Below are 24,209 nucleotides of genomic sequence, written 5' to 3'. Positions count from 1 at the left end.
GGCTGCCAGTTAAATAGGGTTTGACCAATAATTAAGGAAATTAGCACCAGGTGCCAGATTAACACCAATAGCTTGCAGGTGTACCCTTGAAATTGTGCCAGAAAATTAAGTGGTTCTCCAAGAATATTACTGCAATTACACATTTTTTTGTGTACACACGTTTTGTTATACACATGTTAATTTCCTTTGTGTGTATTGGGTCAACACTAGAAAATGAGAAACAAAGAGCAAATTGGACATAATTTCAAAACCCCCAAAATGGGCCGGACAAAATTGTTGTCACCTTCAACTTATTATTTGGTTGCATACACTTTGAAATGGATAACTGCAATCAATCGCTTCCTATAACCATCAACAAGTTTTTTACACCTCTCAACTGGAATTGTGGACAATTCTTCTTTTGCAAACTGCTCCATTGCTCTCGTTCTTGAAAGGTGCTTTTTTCCAACTGCAAATTTAAGATCTCTCCACAAGTGTTCAATGGGATTTAGATCCGGATTCTTCAGTGCTTTTTTTCCATCCATTTCTGGGTGCTTCTTGAAGTATGTCTCGAGTCATTATCCTGCTGGAAGACCCATGATCTAGGGCACAAACCCAGCTTTCTGATTCTGCGCACTACATTGTGACCCAAAATCTTCAGATTTCATGATGCCATGCACACAGTCAAGACACTCAGTACCAGAGGCAGCAAAACATCTTTGAACCTTTCCCATCAACTGTAGGAAAAGTGTTCTTTTTTTCTTTGTAGGCCTTATTTCATTTTCGATAAACAGTAGTATGATGTGCTTTACCAAAAAGCTCCATCTTAAGGCCGCTTTACACACTGCAATCTCAATAGCGAGAACACTAGCGTGCGTTCACGCTCCCATTGTTTGTGCGTCACAGGCAAATCGCTGCCCATGGCACACAAAATGGCGCGGACCCGTCACACCACTAACCTGCCTAGTGACGTCGCTGTGACCGGCGAACCGCCTCCTTTCTAAGGGGACGGTTCGTTCGGCATCACAGCAACATCACTAAGCAGCCACCCAATCGAAGCGGAGGGGCGGAGATGAGCGGGACGATCATCCCGCCCACCTCCTTCCTTCCTCATTGCCGGCGGCTGCAGGTAAGGTGAGGTTCCTCGTTCCTGCGGTGTCACACATAGCGATGTGTGCTGCCGCAGGAATGACGAACAACATCGTACCTGCAGCAGCAATGATAATTAGGAATAGGGGATTTTGCACGCGTTTTTGACAATTTTCGATCGCTCGTAGGTGTCACACGCAACAACATCGCTAACGTGGCCGGATGTGCGTCACATATTCCGTGACCCCAACGATAGCGATGTCGCAGCGTGTAAAGCGGCCTTTAGTCTCATCTGTCCACAAGATGCTTTCCCAGAAAGATTTTGGCTCAGTTGCATACATTTTGGCAAACTGCAGTCTAGATTTTTTATGTCTTTGTCAGCAGTTGGACCCTCTAGAGAACCCTGCCTTAGCCCTTCATTTCATTCAAATGTCGACAGATAGTTCATGCAGATACTGATGCACCCTGAGCCTGCAGGACAGCTTAAATTTCTTTTAAACTTGATTAGGGCTGCTTATACACCATCTAGTGTATCTTCATTTAGATCTTTAGTATATAGATAGTATATCCATATTTTTGCGCCTATAACAGGAAGGCTGGACCCTTGTATTGCGAACACTGGCGGTGGTTGATGGACTCCTTGGACTATATTGAGATCTATTGGGTTTCTCTTGTGATGTTTAGTATTCTGTGCAAACCTATAGCTCAGCTTCAAATGTGAACAGAGACTTAAAGGGGTTATCTGGCTTCTTTGACTTTTTTATTTCCCTATTAATAATAATAATAATAATCTTTATTTCTATAGCGCCAACATATTCCGCAGCGCTTTACAATTCAGGAGGAACATATACATATCATATACATAAACATATACAAACAAGTAACAATTATAGAGGATACAATATTTAAAAGGAAAAATGGCAACCCTGCTCGTGAGAGCTTACAATCTACAATGAGATGGGGGGAGGGGCAAGGTACAAGTGTTTATTTAAAATGACAATCCAGCCAGCTCATGGGGGATAGATGATGGTTTCCTGGACCAGTTGGCCAGAGCCTTGAGATGCATTTGGGTGCCATGGAGTTTGACGTGGGGTTATGTTCTGAGAAGTTGTAGAGGGATTAGGTGAAATTAGTTTGGCTAGGGAGTGTGATAGGCCACCCTAAAAAGATGCGTTTTTAGGGAGCGTCTGAAGCTGAGTAAGTTGTGATTTGTCCTAACTTCTTGGGGTAGAGCGTTCCAGAGGTTTGGTGCAGCTCGGAAGAAGTCTTGGATTCGGGAGTGGGAGGTTCGAATTAGTGTGGATGTTAGTCGAAAGTCATTTGCAGAGCGTAGAGAACGGGTGGGATGATAGACAGAGAGGAGGGTGGAGATGTAGGGGGGTGCTGCACTGTGGAGAGCTTTGTGGGTGAGAACAAGCAGTTTGAATTGGATCCTGTGATATATGGGCAGCCAGTGCAATGACTGGCACAGAGCAGAGGCATCCGAGTAGCGGTTGGCCAGATAGGTGACCCTGGCTGCTGCATTAAGGATGGACTGTTGAGGGGAGAGTCTAGTTAGGGGGAGACCAATTAATAGAGAGTTACAGTAGTCAAGGCGAGAGTGGATCAGGGCCACGGTGAGGGTTTTTATCGTTTCCATTGTGAGAAAGGGGCGGATTCTAGCGATGTTCTTGAGGTGCAAGCGGCAGGTGCGGGCAAGAGATTGTATGTGGGAGGTGAAGGAGAGATCAGTGTCAAGTATAACCCCCAGGCAGCGGGCTTGCGGCCTAGGACTTATCGTTGTGCCACACACAGAGAGGGAGATGTCAGGTTTAGGAAGGTTGGGGGATGGAGGGAAAAGCAGAAGTTCAGTTTTGGAAAGGTTAAGTTTCAGATAGAGAGCAGACATGGTGTTATAAACTGCAGTCAGGCAGTCACTTGTGTTCTGTAGTACAGCGGGGGTGAGCTCAGGGGATGAGGTGTATAGCTGTGTGTCATCAGCATAAAGATGGTACTGAAAGCCAAATCTGCTGATGGTCTGTCCAATTGAAGCAGTGTAGAGGGAGAACAGAAGAGGGCCAAGGACTGAACCTTGAGGGACCCCAACAGTGAGAGGGAGAGGAGAAGATGTGGAGCCAGCAAATGATACACTGAACGAGCGTCCAGAAAGATAGGAAGAGAACCAGGAAAGAACAGTGTCCTTTAGGCCGATAGAATGGAGCAAAGAGAGAAGGAGATGGTGGTCAACAGTGTCGAAGGCTGCAGAAAGGTCAAGAAGAATAAGCAGAGAGTGGTCACCGTTACGTTTTGCTGTCAATAGGTCATTGGTCACTTTGACAAGGGCAGTTTCTGTTGAGTGTAAAGGGCAGAAGCCAGACTGTAAAGGATCTAGAAGAGAGTGAGAGGAGAGGTAGCGGGTGAGACGAGCGTAGACCAGGCGCTCCAAGAGTTTGGAGATGAAGGAGAGATTGGAGACTGGTCTGTAGTTGCTTGTGCAGGACGGATCAAGGGAAGGTTTTTTTAATAATGGAGTAATAATAGAGTGTTTGAGGGAGGAAGGGAAGATACCAGAAGAGAGAGAGAAATTGAAGATTTTAGTTAGGTGAGTGGTGACAACCGGAGAGAGTGTCTGGAGTAGGCGTGAGGGAAATGGATCAGTAGAGCAAGTGGTAGGACGAGAAGAAGAGAGGAGCCTGGAGACTTCCTCCTCTGTGACTGGGTCAAATGTGGAAAGTGAGCTGGATGGGCTGTTGCGAGGGATGGGATTCACACAGCTTGGTGACTGGGAGCTGATCTCTTGGCGGATGTTTTCTATTTTCTCTGTGAAATACGAGGCCAGGTCATCAGCATGAAGGTCTGTGATAGGGGTCTGTGCTTTGGGACTGAGGAGGGAGTGAAAGGTGTCAAAGAGCTTTTTTGGATTGTTGGCTAGTGAGGAGATAAGGGTGGTGAAGTAGGTCTGTTTGGCGAGGTGAAGGGAAGAGTTGTAGGTCCTTAATATGAACTTGTAGTGGATGAAGTTTTCTGGTGTGCGGGATTTCCTCCATAGGCGCTCGGCACTCCTAGAGCATCGCTGGAGAAATCGAGTTTGTGATGTGAGCCAAGGTTGTTTTACTCGGTGTTTGGAGGTTCTGAGGGTGAGGGGTGCTACTTGGTCCAGGGTGCTTCTGAGTGTGTCATTGTAGTGCTTTACAGCCATATTAGGGCATGAAAGTGAGGCGATAGGGGATAGTGATAAGCGTAGAGAGTCTGTAAGCGTTTGAGAGTCAATGGCCTGTAGGTTTCTGAATGTGTGATAGGTGGGAGTGTGCTGGGGCGGACGAGGGTTTGTGAGCTTGAAGGAGAGGATGTTGTGGTCAGAGAGGGGAAGAGGTGAGTTGTCAAAGTGAGAGATTGAGCAGAGGCGGAAAAAGACCAGGTCAAGGGTGTTACCATCTTCATGTGTCTCTGATGATGAGAGTTGTGAGAGGCCAAGGGAGGTGGTGAGAGATAGAAGCTGGGATGCAGAAGGGGAGGAGGGGCTGTTCATGGGGATGTTAAAGTCTCCTAGGATGAGGGTTGGCAATTCAGAGGACATGAAGTGTGGCAGCCAGGCTGAAAAGTGGTCAAGGAACTGGGTGGGTGAGCCTGGGGGACGGTATAGGACAGCTACTCTGAGGGGAAGGGGATGGAAGAGCCTGATGGTGTGAACCTCAAAGGATGGGAATGAGAGTGATGGAGCTGGGGGGATGACCTGGAAAGTGCATTGTGGAGACAGGAGTAAGCAGACTCCACCACCATGTCTGTTTCCAGTTCTTGGTGAATGGGTAAAGTGTAAACCACCATGAGAGATGGCAGCAGGGGAAGTAGTATCAGAATCCTGAATCCAGGTTTCAGTGAGGCCTAGTAAGTTAAGAGAGTTATTGAGAAAGAGGTTGTGGATGTAAGGAAGCTTGTTACATACAGACCGTGGATTCCAGAGAGCACAATTAAAAGAGGGGAGTGAGGGTGTACATGGAATGTTAATAATATTATCAGGGTTTCTATGGGAGGTGGGGGAGGGGGTAAAGTTAGCATGGGGTGGACCGGGATTAGGAGAGATATCACCTGATAGAAGTAGGAGTAGAAGGAGAAGGGTCAGATGGTTTTTGGACGTGTGACATGTCTTTTTGTGTGATACCCTAGGGCGTGGGAACTGTACATAGGAGAGGAGAGGAGAGAGGGACTAATGTGGATGAGTGGTGATGGAGGGGGGACAGGGCGGTGAAAGTGGACAGTAAAGGCACATAGGATGATAGAGATGGAAATAATACTCATGGTGGAAACAGAGTGTCAAAGATTAGTTTACCTGCCTGCTGTCCTGACTAACTGCCATTGAAATAACTGCCCAGCACTTGGCAACGTTGGCACTTTGCAAAAGATGGCACGCATGCAGGCACCCCTTAGAACAGCCCCAGATATATAGGGCAGACTAGAGGGGTAGGTGAGGGGGATTATGGGAGCTCAGCTTGTTAAGGAAAATTAACAAATGCTGATCACACCAGGGAATGATTAAGGAATCAAAGGAAACAGAACATTTCACCCCCACCCGGACTCTAGTCTACACAGATTCACACCTTCCACCATCAGATAAGATGTACAAAGAGGAAGATACAGTCATACATCAGTGAGTATTAAACATAATGTAAAAATGACATAGCATAAGTCACAGCAAGCAGAGATATATACCAGGAGAGTGAAGTCAGCAGCAGAGGGGAGCAGACATTACACTTCAGCAATTGGGCTACATTGGGGCAGGTAAGTAGATAGAGACCACCTGCCCTGCTGTCAGCCCCTCTCCCCCGGCTCAGAGCGGTCATGTGACCGCTCCTGCCGCGATTTTGCTGCTTCCGGTTATTTCATGTCAACATGGGCAGGGCCATGTTGACATGCAAATGTGGAACAGCATGTCCGCCTCCCTGCTGGGTGTCTACAGTGTGATGAGCCCCGCCCCCTTCCCTGCACCCTCCCACGCATTCCCCCGCACCTCTGTTACTCTCCAGTAACCTCCCCCTGCACTGCTGTGGGGTCCGTGACCTGGGGGAGGGGCCTGGCGGCAGCTGCCGTGTTGTCAGCTCCAGCACCGGGCCCCTGCTCAGGATCGCACATTCAAATATACCGGCATCACAGATCACAGATGCCGGTACATTTGAAAGTGCTGATGAGAAGCAGCGCAGCGCTGCTTCTCATCACTGTCCCTCCCGCTGTCTGAGCTCTCTTCAGCACAGTGGTGACGTCACTACTGTGCTGATATGGCCAGAGCACAGACAGCGCGCGAACGTGTAGGAGTGGCGGGGACCGAGGACGGGTGAATATATATTCCTTACATGTGTTCCCGATGGGGATGGGGATGGGGGGCGGGTGGTGCAGAGCCATATGTGTGCGTGTGCAGTACAGAGCCATATGTGTGCGGTACAGAGCCATATGTGTGCGGTGCAGAGCCATATGTGTGCGTGTGCGGTGCACAGCCCGATGTGGGGCTGTTATTTGCAATGCTGTAGTGATAATAGGTCAGGTGCTGGGGCAGAATATACTGACAGGGAATGTGTGTGCAGGGGGCGGGCAGAGGGTGGGGCTGGACACGGAGGCTGGGTGGTGCCAGCTGTGACTGAGGTTCTGCACAGGAAGTGGTCATGTTTGCTGGATCTGAATGTAAACAAGAAGCTGCAGAGAATAAAGGGTGAATTCAAGAGGAACAAAAGTTAGAAAACAAAAAATAACAATGTAGGTGTGATTTATATGACAATACAGCACAGATTAGCTTAACAAAAATTTTTGAGTTTATGTCGGACAACTCTTTTAACCAATTAATAATACACCATTTATGGATGACTGCTGAATTAAATTATGTTTTACTATATTTTTAGACCGTTATTTTGCCTTTAGTGTAAAAGTTAGATGTATCGCACATTTATAAAAGTATGCGGCAAAATACCCATACTAACAGGTCAAATGTGGCAATCGCTATTACATCCTGCAATAATCATAATGGTTCTCTGCAGATACCTTATAGGAAAATCTGCAACATCATATGGTAGTAACATTAGCAATACTTTTCCTGTTATTTCTATATTGTGCTTTGATTTTAAAGCACCCCCGTTCTGTAAAACTACCTTTTTTTCCCACTATGCTTAGAGAAGGCCTGTCACTTGCTCAAAGAAATTGCATAAATTACTTTGTAAAAATCCCAGAGGTCCCCTGATTGCCTCACCTGATGGCTGTTTTCATTTTGAGCTGCCTCGCTCCATTGCAGAGATTTTCACATTTATTGTTTTTGAAGCACAGCATGTGAAATCTCTGCTTGCAGTTTAACTGGGTGATTCTTCAGAGTCTTCTCTGAGGGTGTGTGCTGTCACCCCTCCTTCATAGATGCTGACAATTCCAGCTCAGCAGATGATCTAGCGGTCTAAGGCGCTGCCTAGTTGTGGTTGACAGTGTTTGGGAAAGGAAGAGTGAAAGAAAACATCCAGTTGAACCAAAAGGAGAGATTTCACATGTTGTGCTCCAAAATCACAAATTTGAATATCTCTGCAATGGAGTGATGAATCAAAAAAGTGTCAAAACTAGGGGAGCTCATGCATTTTTACAAGGTATTTAACACATTTTTTTTTTTTTTTAGTAAGTGACACATCCTCTTTAAAGGAAATATCTAATGCATATGTAATCCAACTTTCTCTCCCAATTCTCTCCTTAGGTTAAGGTGTTAATATATTTTACAACATGCATATCTCTCCAACGCCATCCTCTACACACACATGCCTCTCTCTTTATTAGTGCCTATAAGGCCTTGTGCGCACTAGGCGTTTTTGCCGCGTTTTTAGCGGCGTTTTTTACCGCGTTTTTGTGCTGAAAACGCAGTGACATTGCTTCCCCAGCAATGTCAATGGGTTTTCATAAGTGCTGTCCGCACACAGCGTTTTTTTTTAGCTGCGTTTTTGTGGTGACCACAAAAACGCAGCATGTCAATTATTTCTGCGTTTTTCACTGCGTTTTTCACCCATTGAATTCAATGAGATGTTAAAAACGCAATGAAAAATGCATATAGCCGCGTTTCTATGACTAAAAACGCAGCTATAAACGCAAGGGGTGGGTACTACAGTGACGTGTACAGGAAGAGGATTCCTACAGTTGGTAAACACAGAAGCGTGAATCCTCCCGGTACCGTCACCGCTGCTTCCACCTCCCGTCCTGTGCATGTCAGCTCCGTGCGGCGCCATGTCTGGGCGGGAGGTGGAGGCAGCGGCGAAAACCAAAGTGAACAGTAGAAAAAAAAAAATGTCATATATACTCACCTGTCCGCAGGGTCCCGGTGCCATGCCCGCTCCCAGCTCCTCCCGGTCCCGCCGCTCTGGCTGTGTGCAGTCTCCCCGGGGCAGGACCTTGCTTGCAGGACCTGGCGGTGGATCACCTGATGCAGTCACCTGACGCATCAGCTGATCGTAGTCTCGCCGGCTTTTTCGCGCCCGGCCGGCTATCAGCTGATCCTGCCGTCAGGGGACTTCATCAGCTGATTACCGGCAGCTCTTGCAGCGATCGGACGGGATCAGACTCCTGTCCAATCGATCGCTCCAGGAGCTGCCGGTAATCAGCACAGCACATAAGTGAGTATTATTTTTTTTTTTTCTACTGATGCATCAGCTGATTGTATAATCGGCTTTTATACAATCAGCTGATGTGTGATGTGATTCACATCCTTGAACCTGACATCATCTGATCGGTATGCCTTCCAGCAAACCGATCAGATGATATTGGATCCTGATTGGACGGCGCGGGACCCTGACCCAGGATTACTGCGGAGGGGGGTTTATTTCAATAAAGATGGAGTCACTAATTGTGTTGTGTTTTATTTCTAATAAAAATATTTTTCTGTGTGTTGTGGTTTTTTTTTATCTGTACTAGAAATTCATGGTGGCCATGTCTAATATTGGCGTGACACCATGAATTTCGGGCTTAGGGCTAGCTGATAATATACAGCTAGCCCTAACTCCATTATTACCCGGCTAGCCACCCGGCTTCAGGGCAGCTGGAAGAGTTGGATACAGCGCCAGAAGATGGCGCTTCTATGAAAGCGCCACTTTCTGGGGTGGCTGCGGACTGCAATTCGCAGTGGGGGTGCCCAGAAAGCATGGGCACCCTGCACTGTGGATTCCAATCCCCAGCTGCCTAGTTGTACCCGGCTGGACTCAAAAATTAGGCGAAGCCCACGTCATTTTTTTTTTTTAATTATTTCATGAAATAATTAAAAAAAAGGGCTTCTCTATATTTTTGGTTCCCAGCCGGGTACAAATAGGCAGCTGGGGGTTGGGGGCAGCCCGTAGCTGCCTGCTGTACCCGGCTAGCATACAAAAATATGGCGAAGCCCATGTCATTTTTTTTTTTCTTTTTGGGCAAAAAACTGCATACAGTCCTGGATGGAGGATGCTGAGACTTGTAGTTCTGCAGCTGCTGTCTGCTCTCCTGCATACACTAGTGAATGGAGGATGCTGAGACTTGTAGTTCTGCAGCTGCTGTCTGCTCTCCTGCATACACTAGTGAATGGAGGATGCTGAGACTTGTAGTTCTGCAGCTGCTGTCTGCTCTCCTGCATACACTAGTGAATGGAGGATGCTGAGACTTGTAGTTCTGCAGCTGCTGTCTGCTCTCCTGCATACACTAGTGAATGGAGGATGCTGAGACTTGTAGTTCTGCAGCTGCTGTCTGCTCTCCTGCATACACTAGTGAATGGAGGATGCTGAGACTTGTAGTTCTGCAGCTGCTGTCTGCTCTCCTGCATACACTAGTGAATGGAGGATGCTGAGACTTGTAGTTCTGCAGCTGCTGTCTGCTCTCCTGCATACACTAGTGAATGGAGGATGCTGAGACTTGTAGTTCTGCAGCTGCTGTCTGCTCTCCTGCATACACTAGTGAATGGAGGATGCTGAGACTTGTAGTTCTGCAGCTGCTGTCTGCTCTCCTGCATACACTAGTTCTGCAGCTGTCTGCTCTCCTGCATACAATGAACATTTTGAAGAAGGAAATGACATCAGACTTTTTTTTTTTTTTTTTCATCAACAATCTTTAATGGCATTGTGCACTGATTAAAAACGCAGTGAGCAAAAACGCAGCAAAAAACGCACCAAATCGCGGCAAAAACGCATGCGTTTTTGCCGCGTTTTTTTAGCCACGGGTGCGTTTTTTTAGACAAAAACGCACATAAAAACGCAGCGTGAAAAATACACCTAGTGCGCACATACCCTTAGTGTGTCTGTAGTAGACTGTGTACACGGGAAAGTTATTTTCCAATTCCATTACAGCTGGTTAATCATAATGAACTATATTCGAACAAGGAGAACTATCTGAGCTAATCGAATCATTTGTTTTACCTCTGCAGAAAACCCGGTATGAAGTTTATGCACAGCTCTTGAAAGATGGTGGCAAGGAGCTGCTGGCCACTGGAGAAAATGATAATTCTGGCCTGAAAAAGTCTCATTCCAGCCCTTCTCTCACTCAAGATTCATCACCAGCCAGTGCCAAGATCAAGCGCAACATTTCGGAGAGGAAGGATTACCGGCCAGAGACGCCCAGCATTAAGCAGAAGGTTACCTAAGAGGCATGGGATGAATAAAAGCTGGAGTCAGTCCGCAAGAGCAGCAAAATATTTTGTCCGTCACAATTGTTACTATCTGTGGTTCATTCAATCAACAAAACAAGTCTGTGACTGACTGGAGCTTGATAGCATTTTCTCTTGCACATTCCTTTTTGCTGTTGACCGCTCACTATATTGTAGATGTCTTTGTTCCCAATCTGCAGAGTGTGGTATTTTGGCTTATGACAACTCATGAGCTGCAGGTTCAATCCTGCACTGAAAGGCATTGCTAAGAATGCACCTTTCTCCATTGCGGGCCCAGAGTCCACCAATATACATCTTCAATCTGTTCTTAGTATTTACAGAAGGTACAGACCGGTCTTTGTTTACTACATTTTTTCCTTTTTTTTTATTAAATTATTATGACATCATTTATGCAAAAAGGGTTAGTAAGTTGGAATTGGACATGTCATTGGATAGGTAGCACAGGCCAGACCAGAGTCCAGCATCTTGACTCCTCAAATTCATCTTTCTCTATGTAATTTTAAATTTGAGCTGTATGGACCATTTAATTGAGAAGTACCCATTCGGTCAAGGCAGTGTGTTCAATGCTGGACTGGTTGGATACTGCACATTCAGTTGTCAATCTATACAATATATCATGTCTGCTAAGAACTGTTCAAGGCCAATCAATTTCTGAATGTACTGTATAGTCTTCATCTTAGTGGTCAACCAAGCCGGGCGTGCTTTGCATCTCAGTGTCTAAATAGAATTCTTCCATAAGGAGATTTATAGGTTTGCTTCTTCTCCATGCAGAAATTGGGATAAATGGTAGCGGATCTCCCTTTCAGTATAGACCGGCGGGTCCTTGGTAGTGATTTACGTGAAGAATAATTGAACATGTCTGCTGCTAATTACAGTACATGACTGCTGTGCATTTCATCAGCCCCCCTGCTCGTTGTATTCTATAATAGATGCACTGTATACCTAGTACAGGCTTCAAAGAAAGCTATAATTTTCAACCACATATGATATATTTTTTCACTATCTCTGAACTTTGCAGTACATTTAAAATGGGGAGATGCAGAATCCAAAGGGTATAATTACTGACAGATCGCAAAACATCTAAAATACATAGAGATGAAAAGTTCCGGAAACGATTACGGCTGAAAGGCCTGGATATTGTGCTGGAATGATATGTCTGTATGAATTGACTTGTATCACACCCACACACACCCACACACACACCCACACACACACACACACATGCACACACACACACACACTACATTTTATAGTTTTCCATCATGACTCAGACAGTATGGTCACCCAGATTAATATATGATACTCTTTAGTCTTGGTATGATGATATACTACATGTAAATAATCTGTTAATGGTTAATTAAATGAGTGATAACATAGAAAACTAGGGTATTTCAGAATATCATCAGTTCTGGAATCCGCCATAACCACTGTATATCAGGGTCCAATACAACTTTTAGAGACTTGCTTTCTTCAGCTGACCAAAGCGAATATCTAATTAGTTGTTATTGGTTTCAACTAATTGGCATCAATTAAACCTTTAGCTTAATTTCTATTCTATCCTTTCCAAAAAGCGTTTCAGAAAGATTATAAAAGCCGCGAAGCAAGTCCATTTGTAGAATTATTGTGTTTTCCGAATGTAACCGTTTGATATATATTTCTTCTTATCCCTAAGCCAAAGCCATGGCAGTTTGATTAATGAAACCGCCTTTCCTTGCTCAGCAGCTTAGATAACCGCGTTCTTTATGGGAGGCACATTTACAAAGGACTGAGCATTGGAGACCTGGCACTCATAGGCGTATTATACATATTGCTCCTTCCATCCAATTCCAACAACCTTGAGTGCATCTAATACACATTATTATTATATTATTACATTTTTACATACATACAATTAGTCTATGGACTCCCGGAGGTTAGGAGCCATGCTGTTGCTATCAGATATACATTCTATTGCTATGCATGTTGTAAAATGTTTATATAAATGTACAAAAGAATGGACACCTTGAAGCAGAAAATAAGACAAAGATGAAAATGTGTAAATGAAAAGGGCTTCTGTATAGAGGGAAATGTTAGTGGTTTTTAAAGTAGTTGTAGAATTCACTCGAACTGGGGCATAAACACTCCTACTTTTGACATTATTTGGATAGGACCACAGAACCAAATAAGTTCAGCACAGGCTGTATATGGAACATAAGACTTTAATGAGGACTATAAGAGGACCTGTAAGTTGCTAAAAAAAATTGCGCAAAATATCTTGTAAAAATCCCTGATCTCCACTGATTCTGACACTTTTTTCCTTTTTTCACTGTACTCCATTGCAGAGATATTCACATTTATTGCATTTGGAGCACAGTATGTGAAATCTCTACTGTGAGTCCAACTTGGCATTTTTTTCGAGGTTTTTTTTAGTGGCGTATTATTTCAGCTGCCAATCACCATTAGAAACAGTCTAGCAGTCTCAGATGCGCTGTGTTTGGCAGTGTCTGGGAGAAAGGAATGAAAGTGCACGCCCACAGGAGACGACGCTGAAGAAGCGTCCAGTTGGCCTGCAAGCAGAGATTTTCACATACTGCAAAAAATGTAAATATCTCTGGAATGGAGCGATGCAGCAAAAAACAGAAAAGATCTGAAGATTTGGGAGCACAGGGATTTTTACAACATATTTTACCTTGTAAACACAGATCTTTTTTCTTTTAATGACAGTGGTAGTGTTATCCATCATATGGTATCATAGGTCAGTTACAGTTACTGGGAAAAGATGCAGAAGCATCCAAAGAATAAGCAGTTTCTAAAGAAAAAAAAAACCTCTTTTCACTAATACAACCTTTTTAAGCATGCAGCATAAAGACAATTATTTTTTTCTATGTTATATATTGGCAGCTTATATTTTGGTTTGGAAAATGACCTATATATTACAAACCACCTGTAAATTTCATATTACATTTAAAGTTAAGAGGTAAGGCTCTGTGTACCATCAATTTTTGGGGGGAACCTTAATAAACCAGGCCTCCTATATAGCCGTTATGATGAATTTTTATATTTATTGATCTTTTTTTTGTCTCACATGGCATTATCTTAAGGTACATGAATCTGACGCTAGTATTCTACACAAGATGGCTTCGATGAAGGACATATGGCCCTTGTACTCTGTGTAGATGTGATATGTATAAAAATGTATATATGGTGTGCGAGGGATTTATTTTTATTTTCTTTTAAATGGTACGATTCCTCAATAGTTTTACATTGAGGTTTATAAATCATGTTGGTTTACACAGTGCAATTTTGCTCTTTTTATTATTATTTTCTAATATACAGTGCATCTGCTGCCTGATTTTCATCTCGTATTGTGTTCTGCCATTTTTCTTTACCTTTTATTATTTTATTCAACATTGGGAATGACTATGGCGTAAATGCTTATTTTGTTGGCTCACTTTCCACAATGTAGTGGATAGCGGAGCCTTGAGTGGAAATATTTTCCCCTCTTGATAATGACAAGCACTCCGTATGTTCAGTAATGCATTGAAAAATCTCTATAAGACATATGTATATTGACGCATAGAAGAGTTTATTCATACAGTGGAATCAAATCGCGCTTTTTTGCTTTTTTCACACAGTATGGCAAAATGTTGTGGTTTTGCAAAAAAGTACAGCAAAAAAAAACCTCTTTGAACTCAATGTATGAATAACCGTTAATAGGCTACAATATGTCTGTTTTAAATAAAACCTAAACTAAAGCTGAATTCACACCAGTGTCTGGATCACAATGCTCAGACTGACTAGAGTCTCCTGACCCAAATAGTTTCATTGGGACATACAGTATAAGGCTGATAGTTCGGGTCAGACCACCGGTAGATCTGAAGATGGCGATCCATCTACGGACGTGTAGGTGGGAAGGAATTTTGTGACGTTGACTTGCCCTTCTGAGCTTTCACTACAACCTATCAACTCCTTGATAGATATTGTTATTAACCAACTTTATTTATTAAAAAAAAATCTATATTTAATTATTTCCAAGTACTTTCCACAGACAAATCTGCCAAGCATTAGGGAAAATCCACATTTGTGGTGATGAGTAATGCAAGAGGTGGAAGCAATGCATGTCTATATGTAGTAAGACATAGAGGATTTTCATGGAATAGGCAAATGCAATTGTTTGTATTTAGGAGTCAATTGCTTAGTAGTTTTGGGTTATGCTGCTCTTTATAAAATGTATTTAATATATTTTGCAGCAGTGATTATATAGCTTTAGTGTACTTTATACAATGAGCATTAACAGGAGGTGATCATTCAATGACTGCTCATTTAGGGAATAGTTCTCGCCTCACTCCCTCGTACAAGATAATTGTTTTATTTGGGATTTTGGAGTATGGCAGCAGCTTATCTAGTGGAAGGCCCCTATACACATTAGTTGGTTGGCTGGTCCCAGTCCCAGTGTTTGGGATCCTTTTGGCTAGACCGTAAACCTAACATATTTGTAAGGCTGGGTTCAGACGAGCGTATGAAAAATTATCCAATATTTATTCAGAAAACTAGGACGATTGCCATCCACTTGTCTGTTTTTTTACATTCATATTTATACATCAAAAGTTTATAATGTATGGTACATGGTTACATGCATTTTCCTAGGTTAATAATGGTAATGTATCTGAAAATAACTTCTGCATCACAACCCACCAGTGGGGGCTCAAAGTATATAAGAATACTGACACCAAAAAGAAAATATGTAAGCTAAAATCAAAATATATATAACCTTTATTAAACAATGAATTAAAAGCAATATAAACCATCAAGATTGGAACAACCCAAGGAACGGATGGTATCACCAACCAAACATTTGTTAATCAAACATTAACCAGAATTAAATAACTAAGATGCAATATCTCAATCGATATATGTATATTCTAATACATAATATATAAGGCGTGAATTAAATACAAGTGTGAGAAATAAATATGTATAAAAAATAGTATTGAGATACTACATCATATTTCCCATTAGTGTAAGACTCTAAAGACAATGACGTAAGAAGAAAGATACGAACATACAGGGTCCAAGACCAGGAGCGGTATCCTCGTGCGCCCGACGTGCGTTTCACAACCGAAGTGCTTCGTCCAGGAGTCTTGATGGTTTATACTGCTTTTAATTCATTGTTTAATAAAGGCTATATATATTTTGATTTCTGGCTTGTATATTTTCTTTATGGTAATGTATCTGTACAAATCATACGCGATGTGAATGATTCATATGAGATCTGATTTTTTTTGCACACCCATAGGCACGTTTTATCCAATATACAGAATGCATTTGTCATCTGAACAGCCCTATTCAATAACATTAGTCAGTGTGCTATCCGATATTTGTATACGTTTGCTCGGCTGAACGAACGCTAAACCAAACACTTATTTGTCCAACATCCATCTCCCAATACCTTGCAGTGGGAAGTAGAGAGAAACCAATGGCAGAAACCTTGGCAGCAGGTTGTCTGATTCGTTTGTTCTTTCAGAAGACACCTCCAAATCCATCATGCCTAATCATAGTTTTCCCTAAGTCTTCTCTCTGGCGCCAGTCTGGAAGGCCCCCATATCCATTGTTAGCGATGAATGATCACCTCTGCAGTATAGAGGCAAGGTTTACATATTTCTATCAATAGCGGGAGCAGAGTTTGATGTTCACTGTATCCGCTCCTTTATTCTTCCCATTGACGAAATACAAAGGTGGCACCATATTGAGGGCAGCTTGAATTTTTTGTAGCTTAATTTTATTACTTAGAATCTTTCCTGCTTGTTTGGTCTAATAATGTATATTAGTAAATTGCTGCAGGTTTACAAAATAGGAGAATGTTTTGAGTATCCAGAATTGGTCACAGAAAAGCAACATCCAAGTTACTTTTTCTATGTTTTAGGTTTCCAATGAGTAGTAGAGCTCCCATATGGCAGCATGCGTTCTACCGAACTATGCGTAGTCTGCAAATACCGTGCACATGCTGATCCTACAATTCTTCATCTTATTACAATTATTTAATAGCATTTATCAAATTTAGGAGACATGTTCACACACTGAATACAGACTATTAACTGAACTGTATAGTAATTACCCAGGAAATTGAGAAGAATGTCACCCAAATTGCAGAGTCCTTAATTATGTTAAAATTGCAAAGACTCCTTATTTAAAGGATTCCCCCCCCCCCACACTGATGTCATCTTGTAGTTAGAGCTAATATTTTACCAACATTTCTATATAGTCACAGTGTCCATTCCTATATTCAAGTATAATATATACAGTATAAATATAATTCATACATGCTATATACATATATATATATATATCTAATTTGGCTGTAATTATGGTACCCGTTTCACTATTTTCTATGTACATTTCTGATGTCTCAGTGATTTTGTAAACATTATTAGAATAAAATAGCAACTATAGCACAGGTAAAATATGATGAACTGACATTGCTGTTCCCAGGAGATCTTTACGAAGTTTCAGCTCCTGTCTCATTGTCATTAGCTAGAATTAATGGCACTTTCGGCAATTTTGACTTTCAGACTTGCTGTATATTTTGTGGCTGCTATGGCAGGTGTTCCAGAATGTAAAGGTTGTTCATACATTGTTAATTTCTTTTTATTTATTGTTAGATTGTCACATAGGCCCACACTAAATGTAATAGGCATAGACTAAAAATGAACTTTAGCCAAAGCGCAGGCCTGGAGAGGTTCAGAACATTTGCACTTTGCGGAGATTAGAGCTGCTGGTGCCATTAAGTGCTCACTCCTAAGATACTTAGATTTCTATGTGTTGTAATGCAAAATTATTTTCAATGTTCTTTTCACACGTTTCCGTCAGTGCCCCAAAGCGTTAAGCTGAATATTTCTTCACAGAGAGACTTAAAAAGTTAAAGATTATCTGTTGACACTTAGACAGATTTGGGTAATAGATGTAACGTTCATGAGTATTTAGCAGGGCTCTTTAATATTTATTTTCTGCCTTGCAGTAAATATAAGCAATTTCGTAATTTTATCTTAATTTAGGAACAGTTCATTTTAGCTGCAAGGGTCAGGTAATATGCAGTGCAGGGTGGATAACATGCTTATAACAGGGCAGTTGAGTTTACATTGACCAGTCACATGGTGTTAGCATCTCCTCAACACTGCCTTGTCAACGTATGTCAGTAGTGATGAGCAAGCACTACCGTGCTCTGGTACTCGGTACTCTTAACAACTTGTGATGAGTGAGCCCTACCATGCTCGAGTGCTCGGTTTTCGTAATGACTAGTGATGGGCGAGCACTACCATGCTCGGGTACTTGATGCTTGTAAGGACTAGTGATGAGCAAGTACTACCATGCTCATGTGCTCGGTACTCTTAACTAGTGATGGGCGAGCACTACCGTGCTTGGGTGCTCTGTATTCGTAACAACTAATGATGGGCGAGCACTATCATGCTTCTGGTGCTTGATGCTCGCAACGACTAGTGATGAGAGAGCACTACTTTGCTTCGGTGCTCGCTACTCGTATCAACTAGTAATGAGCGAGCACTAGCATGTTCGTTACTCGTAACGAGCAGTTAATGTTCAGATGGGCGCGACTCAAGTACTGGAGTATAATGGAAGTCAATGGAAAACGCAAGCATTTTTTTTAGGAAATCTTCTTTAACCTTTGTCAGGCTGCATAATTTTGCCAAAATTTCTCGACTCCTTATCTCGGAAGAGGGTGGAGATATTTTATTGAAATTTGGCCAATATATTCTGGACCAAAACTGCTGATATGTCACGAAATTTCAGCCCTCTACGGCTTTTCGAAAAAAAAAAATTATTGCAATTTAAAAAGGGAATAGTTACAATTGTACCTACTCAGCCGGACGAAGGTTAAAAATGCTTGCATTCCCCGTTATCTTTCATTATACTTGGGTACTTGAGTCGCGCCCATCTGAACATTAGCTGGTCATTACTAGTACTAAGCACCCAAACATGGTAATGGTCACTCATCACTAGACGTTAGCAATGATTTTCTGTTTCGGGGCAATGTATTTCGCCATGAGTCTCTACCTTTAGCTAGATTGAATGATGATATACCGGATGCGATGCATGCTAGGAAAGGTTTGTCAGCGTAAGGCTTAACCCACCAATGCACCATTGGGATGTAAACCAATGGTGTATGGCAGGAAGGGGTTTACCGGCAGGAAGGGGTTTACGGGTACGAAAGTCTTATGGGCAAAAAGTGGTATGTACTTATTTAAAATGCAGGCAGGTGATTTTTTTTTGTTTTACTAAGGTTGGAAAACTCATTTAGGGTTACATATTTACTATTCAGCACTTATGTCTAAAGCATGACAGTAAAGCATTTGTGCCCATTGGTTCCTGAGATATAATAATAGTACAGCTTTTACGACTTACATTAATCCCAGGTCATATATCTCCTTATAACTAGAAGTATTATTTTATTCTTGTTAATTAAGCTTGTGTTAACTATGTTGGTTAATATATAGTACATTCTTCAAAGGGTTTGTACAAATTAGCATTTAATAAGATGTTAAAAACAAAATGTATTTTAGAGACTAGACTAAACCCCAGTAATTCCCACAAGAATGTCTTTGCAGCATCCAGGTGAGCAGGGCTAGCTCCAGGCAGCATAGATAGCATCTCAGGCCAAGCGGAGCAATCTCAAGTACAATTGTAGTTACCTCTAAACATGGACTCGTCTCTCTATGGGTCTGCAGCTGAATTGCCAAAAACTCCATGTTAATATTGTGTTTTAATGCTTGCAAAGGTGTAACTATAGTAGGGTGATCTGGAATTTAGGAGGCCTTAAAAGCCGAAAAGTTCTTTTTGGCCCATTGGGAAAGACCAACACTGTTAAAGACTCTTGATAGTTAGGGCTGAAGATTTTGTATTGGGGCCCACAAGCTTCAAATTAAACCTATGTTTATTAAGCTTCTATAACTCCTGTAATCTGCTACCTGAGTGAACTATGTCAATCAGGATTTACCTAAAATGCTACATTATTTGTAATAAGTCTGAACAGACTATGCATATTTCCACATCTCTCTAGATGGGAATGCACTTATATGGATAGAATGCTGTCACTTGCCCAAGTAACAGACTATATGTTATCCAAATCTTGTGACCTATGTATGCTAATAGGATGTATTATGGCCATTTGCAGTTTGACACTTGCGTTGGTGTCACACTATGTGGACGATCCATTTAGCAATTTCACACTTCTAAATCCTTAAAAAGGGTAATCATCACATTTTCCATCTGACATCTGAGGACGGCACTTTTTTCCCTTTAGTTAAAACACATCTCCACGTGAACTTTTAACAGTAAGATGGTAAATGTTACTATTGAATTGTGCACAATATGATGGTACTAATCTAATCAAGAAAATAGTAGGCCTTTACTACAAATTTGTGATTGCATTTTTCCATGGGCTTAAAGTCTGATGTGAATAATTATTTACACTGTTTGAAGGCCCATAAGTTAGGGCTGGTCACTTACACTATGCCGGCCATAGATAGATGGCTGTCAGCCCAATTGTTTGGCTGACAGCAATCTTAGCCATCTCTAGGCCAAGCTCTCCTGTCTTCCTTATGAAAAACCATGGACAGACATCTCTGCCAGTGGCTTGTCTCTGGGAGTACAAAGCAGTTGACAGTGCGAAATCGGACATGCCCAATTGAAATGTCCCTCAACGATCAGTAGGCTGGTGCCCCATACACATTAGAATGTCGTCCGGACCTGTTGATATAAGTTGGTTTAGCTGATATTACTCTGTGTATGGGGTCATTAACATTTCTTGCCCTAACTGCCTAAGATAGGAATATAGTTATGGTGCTAGGGATTGCAGAGGGTTTAGATGGTTGCTATATCTCCCTAATAACAAGTGCCGCTAAAATTGCCCTAGATTTTTAGACTAAATATTCTTGGGCTGTTTCTGAACCTCTGGGTTGTCTGTTCGGTTAGATTTTTCCCCAATAATGCTGGTTTCACACTTTCAACATTCATATCCAAGAATGGACAACAATGTCCAGGCCGGCTACGGGTGTCCTGATTTGTAACTCAATAGTCTCGTATACCTATGAGGCTGTTGAGCTTAGGTCAGGAAACCTTCAGCTATGTAGTCGGACCAAGAATGTCGGACATGTAAAACCAGAATGAGAAAATAAGAATACTAACAGGTCTTGTACTCAATTAACAAGATAGGCTGCTATTCTAATAAAAGAGGTAGCACAAAACCTCTTCCAGTTTTAATCACTTCTAAAGGCTTGGAAAGTCATCGGTACTAATTTTATTCTAGGCCTGTAATCAAGTTTACAAATCATGAATGTGGAGCGTTTTATTTTTGGTAGCAGAATCCGGATATCCTTTTTGGACACATCATTGTAAAAGCAATCATCCTAGGATTTATTGAAAAACTGTAATTAAATGGCTAGTATGTGTGGAGAAATGGTATTGGATGTTGCTTTATGGGAATTAGATGGGAACAGAATTAAATTTAGATTATTAAACAGAAAATCGTATTTATTGAGTGAAGACAGGTTTCAGTCTTGGATGTATTTGTTGTAGATTTTCAGGAGTTTGTTTCATGGTTTTCTCCTCATCTTTTCTGAATTTTACTAGACCATTTATTTCTCATTGTCCGCTCAGCGCTGGTCTGACCATCGGCTGCAGCAGCCTATCATTCAGCTTGGCGTTTAACAGCCTAATAACAATAACTCAGTGCATCCCAGCCGGCAAGTGCTAAGCCGCATCAGCATAGAGATCTCGTATACTTAGAATTCATGTAAATAAAAAGTTGAGCAACCTTGTAAATAACTTACATTACTAAAACAATATTAATCTTTACTTACAGCTCATAATCGTCCAGAGCTGCATTCACAATTCTGACTCGTTGACTGTATAGGGCTCCGTTCTGAGACCTGGACTAAGCACTTTACATAATCATACTGTATGTTGAAAAAGTGACTATGCCACATTACAAGAGAATGCTAGGGTTTTTTTGTCATCAAACTTGTTAACAGTTTGTAATAACAATCAGCAGAATTGTGAATACAGCTCTTGATTACAATACAGGCTGTAACTTTGGATCAGTGCAGCGACAATAAGTTAAGGGTGCTTTACACGCTGCGACATCGCTAGCGATCTCGTTAGTGATGTGACACGCTATAACACAGATATGATCTGCCGCGATCGCACATGTGACCGGCGCTATTAAAACAACCTATGTGCGATCTCTGCAGATCGCATCTGCGATCTAACGTGTCACATCGCTAACGAGATAGCTAGCGATGTCGCAGTGTGTAAAGCACCCTTTACTCAACTGTTGATGTGGATTTACTCTGTATGTAAAATGGTGTCCATCCTTTTAGGTCTTGTCTGCTTAACTTGCATGTGAGTTTATCCAGGTCCGATGGCCAAGTAAGATAAAACAATAGCCATAACACTCCTAGAATGTTATGAGAGTGAATGGGGGACTTATACATTATAGTCACTGTCCTAAATTCCCACCAGTAGTAAATCTTAATTTAAATGGACTTTGTAGCCTTTGTCTGCCATTTCTTAGAAGACGTAGAGTACTGTATATGCTTAACATCTATGAGAGGATTGTGGAAGCAAAGCAAGTTTCCTTTGAAGATCACATCCCATCTTTCTTCCGACTAGTTTCACACAATGGAGCTTTTGTGTATAATTGCAGTTCTAATAAAAGATTGTACTAGATTGAAGGTAGCTGTAGAAAGTAATTCTCACACCTCTTTCAATACATCACTGTTGACAGTTTTGTGGTGGCAGATTGCTTTGACTGGCCTTGTGAGACGTTAAAATATAAGCTTGAATTCTGTTACAATATCGAATTCTAGTTAAGTGCGGACATGACACGGGTGCAAAAAAGCTAGATGGAGCACTTTTTAAACCATATAATAATACTAGAATAGGACAGCTTCTAGAGGCATCCTGTCATTTACCGCGTTTACATTTACATTGGTTTTACTTCAATTTCAAATGTACATTACGCCCTTTTCCTTCCAATTTATTGTACATTAGCTAACGAGTCCCCTTATATTTATAGAAGCTGTGATATAGTACATTTCTCTATTGTGTAAATGTTACTTTGTGTTTTTATAGGTTGGGATATTGTTGCTTTACAAAAACGAAATACAACAAAATTACAGCATCAAAAATGATTTTTATGTAACGTAAATCATCCAAATTAATGAAGGATCTAAACAAAGTGTGTATATGACATATGTATATGTACAAACTTTAGCAACAAATAAAACAAATGTATTTCACCTGCATTGTTGTCTGGCTTGTCATTTATTATATTTCTAGCTGTTCTCATATACAACATATTGCATTTTTGTAAATATTTTATTATATCTTTTCATGGGACAACACTGAAGATATTACACTTTTATACAATGTAAAGAAGTTATTGTACAGCTTTTATAATAGTGGATATTTGATGTGTGCCTTCTAAATAACTCATCAAACAGCCATTAATGTGAAAACAGCTGGCAAGAAAAGTGAGTACACCCCATAAGTGAAAAGGGCCATGCGACTCAATGTTACAAGGTCTCAGGTGTGAATGGGGGTGCAGGTGTAGTAAATTTGGTGTTATTGCTCTCACACTCTCTAAATCTGGTCACTGACAGTTCAATATGGCACCTCACGTCAAAGAATTCTCTGAGGATCTGAAGAAAAAAAAGAGTTGTTACTTTGCCCAAAGATATCCTAGGCTATAAAAACATTGCTACCACCCTGAAATTCAGCTTCAACACATTGAATAAGACCATACAGCAGTTTAACCAGACAGGTTCCACTCAGAACAGTCATCTCCTTGGTCAACCAAAAAAGTTGAGTGCACGTGCTCAGCGTCATATCTGAAGAGTTGTCTTTTCAAAATAGACATATGAGTGCTGCCAGCATTGCTGCAGAGGTTAAAAGAGTGAGGGGTCGGCCTATCAGTGCTCAGACCATACGCCGTACACTGCATCAAATTTGCATGACTGTCGTCCCAGAAGAAAGCCTCTTCTAAAGATGATGCAAAAGGAAGGCCACAAACAATTTGCTGAAGACAAGCAGACTGATAAGCAGACTTAGGACATTGATTACAGGAACCATGTCCTATGATCTGATGAGACCAATATACATTTTTATGCACATGGTGTTAAGCGTGTGTGGCAGCAACCAGGGGAGGAGTACAACAAGTGTCTACAAAGACAAGTGTGTCTTGCCTACAGTCAAGCATGGTGGTGGGTGTGTCATGGTTTGTGGCTGCATGAGTGCAGCTGGTTGTGGGGAGCTACAGATCATTCAGGGAACCATGAATAGCCAACATGTACTGTGACACACTGAAGCAGAGCATGATGCCCTCCCTTAGGAAACTGGGCTGCAGGGCAGTATTTCAACATAACAAACTCAAGCACACCTTTAAGACAAACACTGCCTTGATAAAGAAATTGAGGGTTAGGCTGTGTGCACACGTTGCGTTTTTTACCGCGGAAATGCTGCGTTTTGAACCGCAGCGTTTCAG

At 41.8% G+C, this 24,209-nt stretch overlaps 1 protein-coding gene across 5 annotated transcripts in view; it reads left to right on the top strand.

Annotated features, from left to right (window-relative positions):
• PSD3 (pleckstrin and Sec7 domain containing 3) overlaps nt 1-22,971 on the top strand; it is a 926,316-nt gene extending 903,345 nt beyond the window's left edge. For all 5 annotated transcript variants that reach the window (XM_075352479.1, XM_075352480.1, XM_075352481.1 and 2 more), the window contains one exon: nt 10,436-22,971. In XM_075352479.1, coding sequence (XP_075208594.1) covers nt 10,436-10,651 — 216 coding nt within the window. In that variant the 3' untranslated portion in view covers nt 10,652-22,971. The remainder of the gene's footprint in view (nt 1-10,435) is intronic.
• Nucleotides 22,972-24,209: the final 1,238 nt, after the last annotated feature.

The sequence above is a fragment of the Anomaloglossus baeobatrachus genome, chromosome 1, assembly GCF_048569485.1.
Source record: "Anomaloglossus baeobatrachus isolate aAnoBae1 chromosome 1, aAnoBae1.hap1, whole genome shotgun sequence".
NCBI lineage: Eukaryota > Metazoa > Chordata > Amphibia > Anura > Aromobatidae > Anomaloglossus > Anomaloglossus baeobatrachus.
Note: the sequence above shows the minus strand (reverse complement) of the source record. Positions and strands in the feature narration are given on the sequence as shown.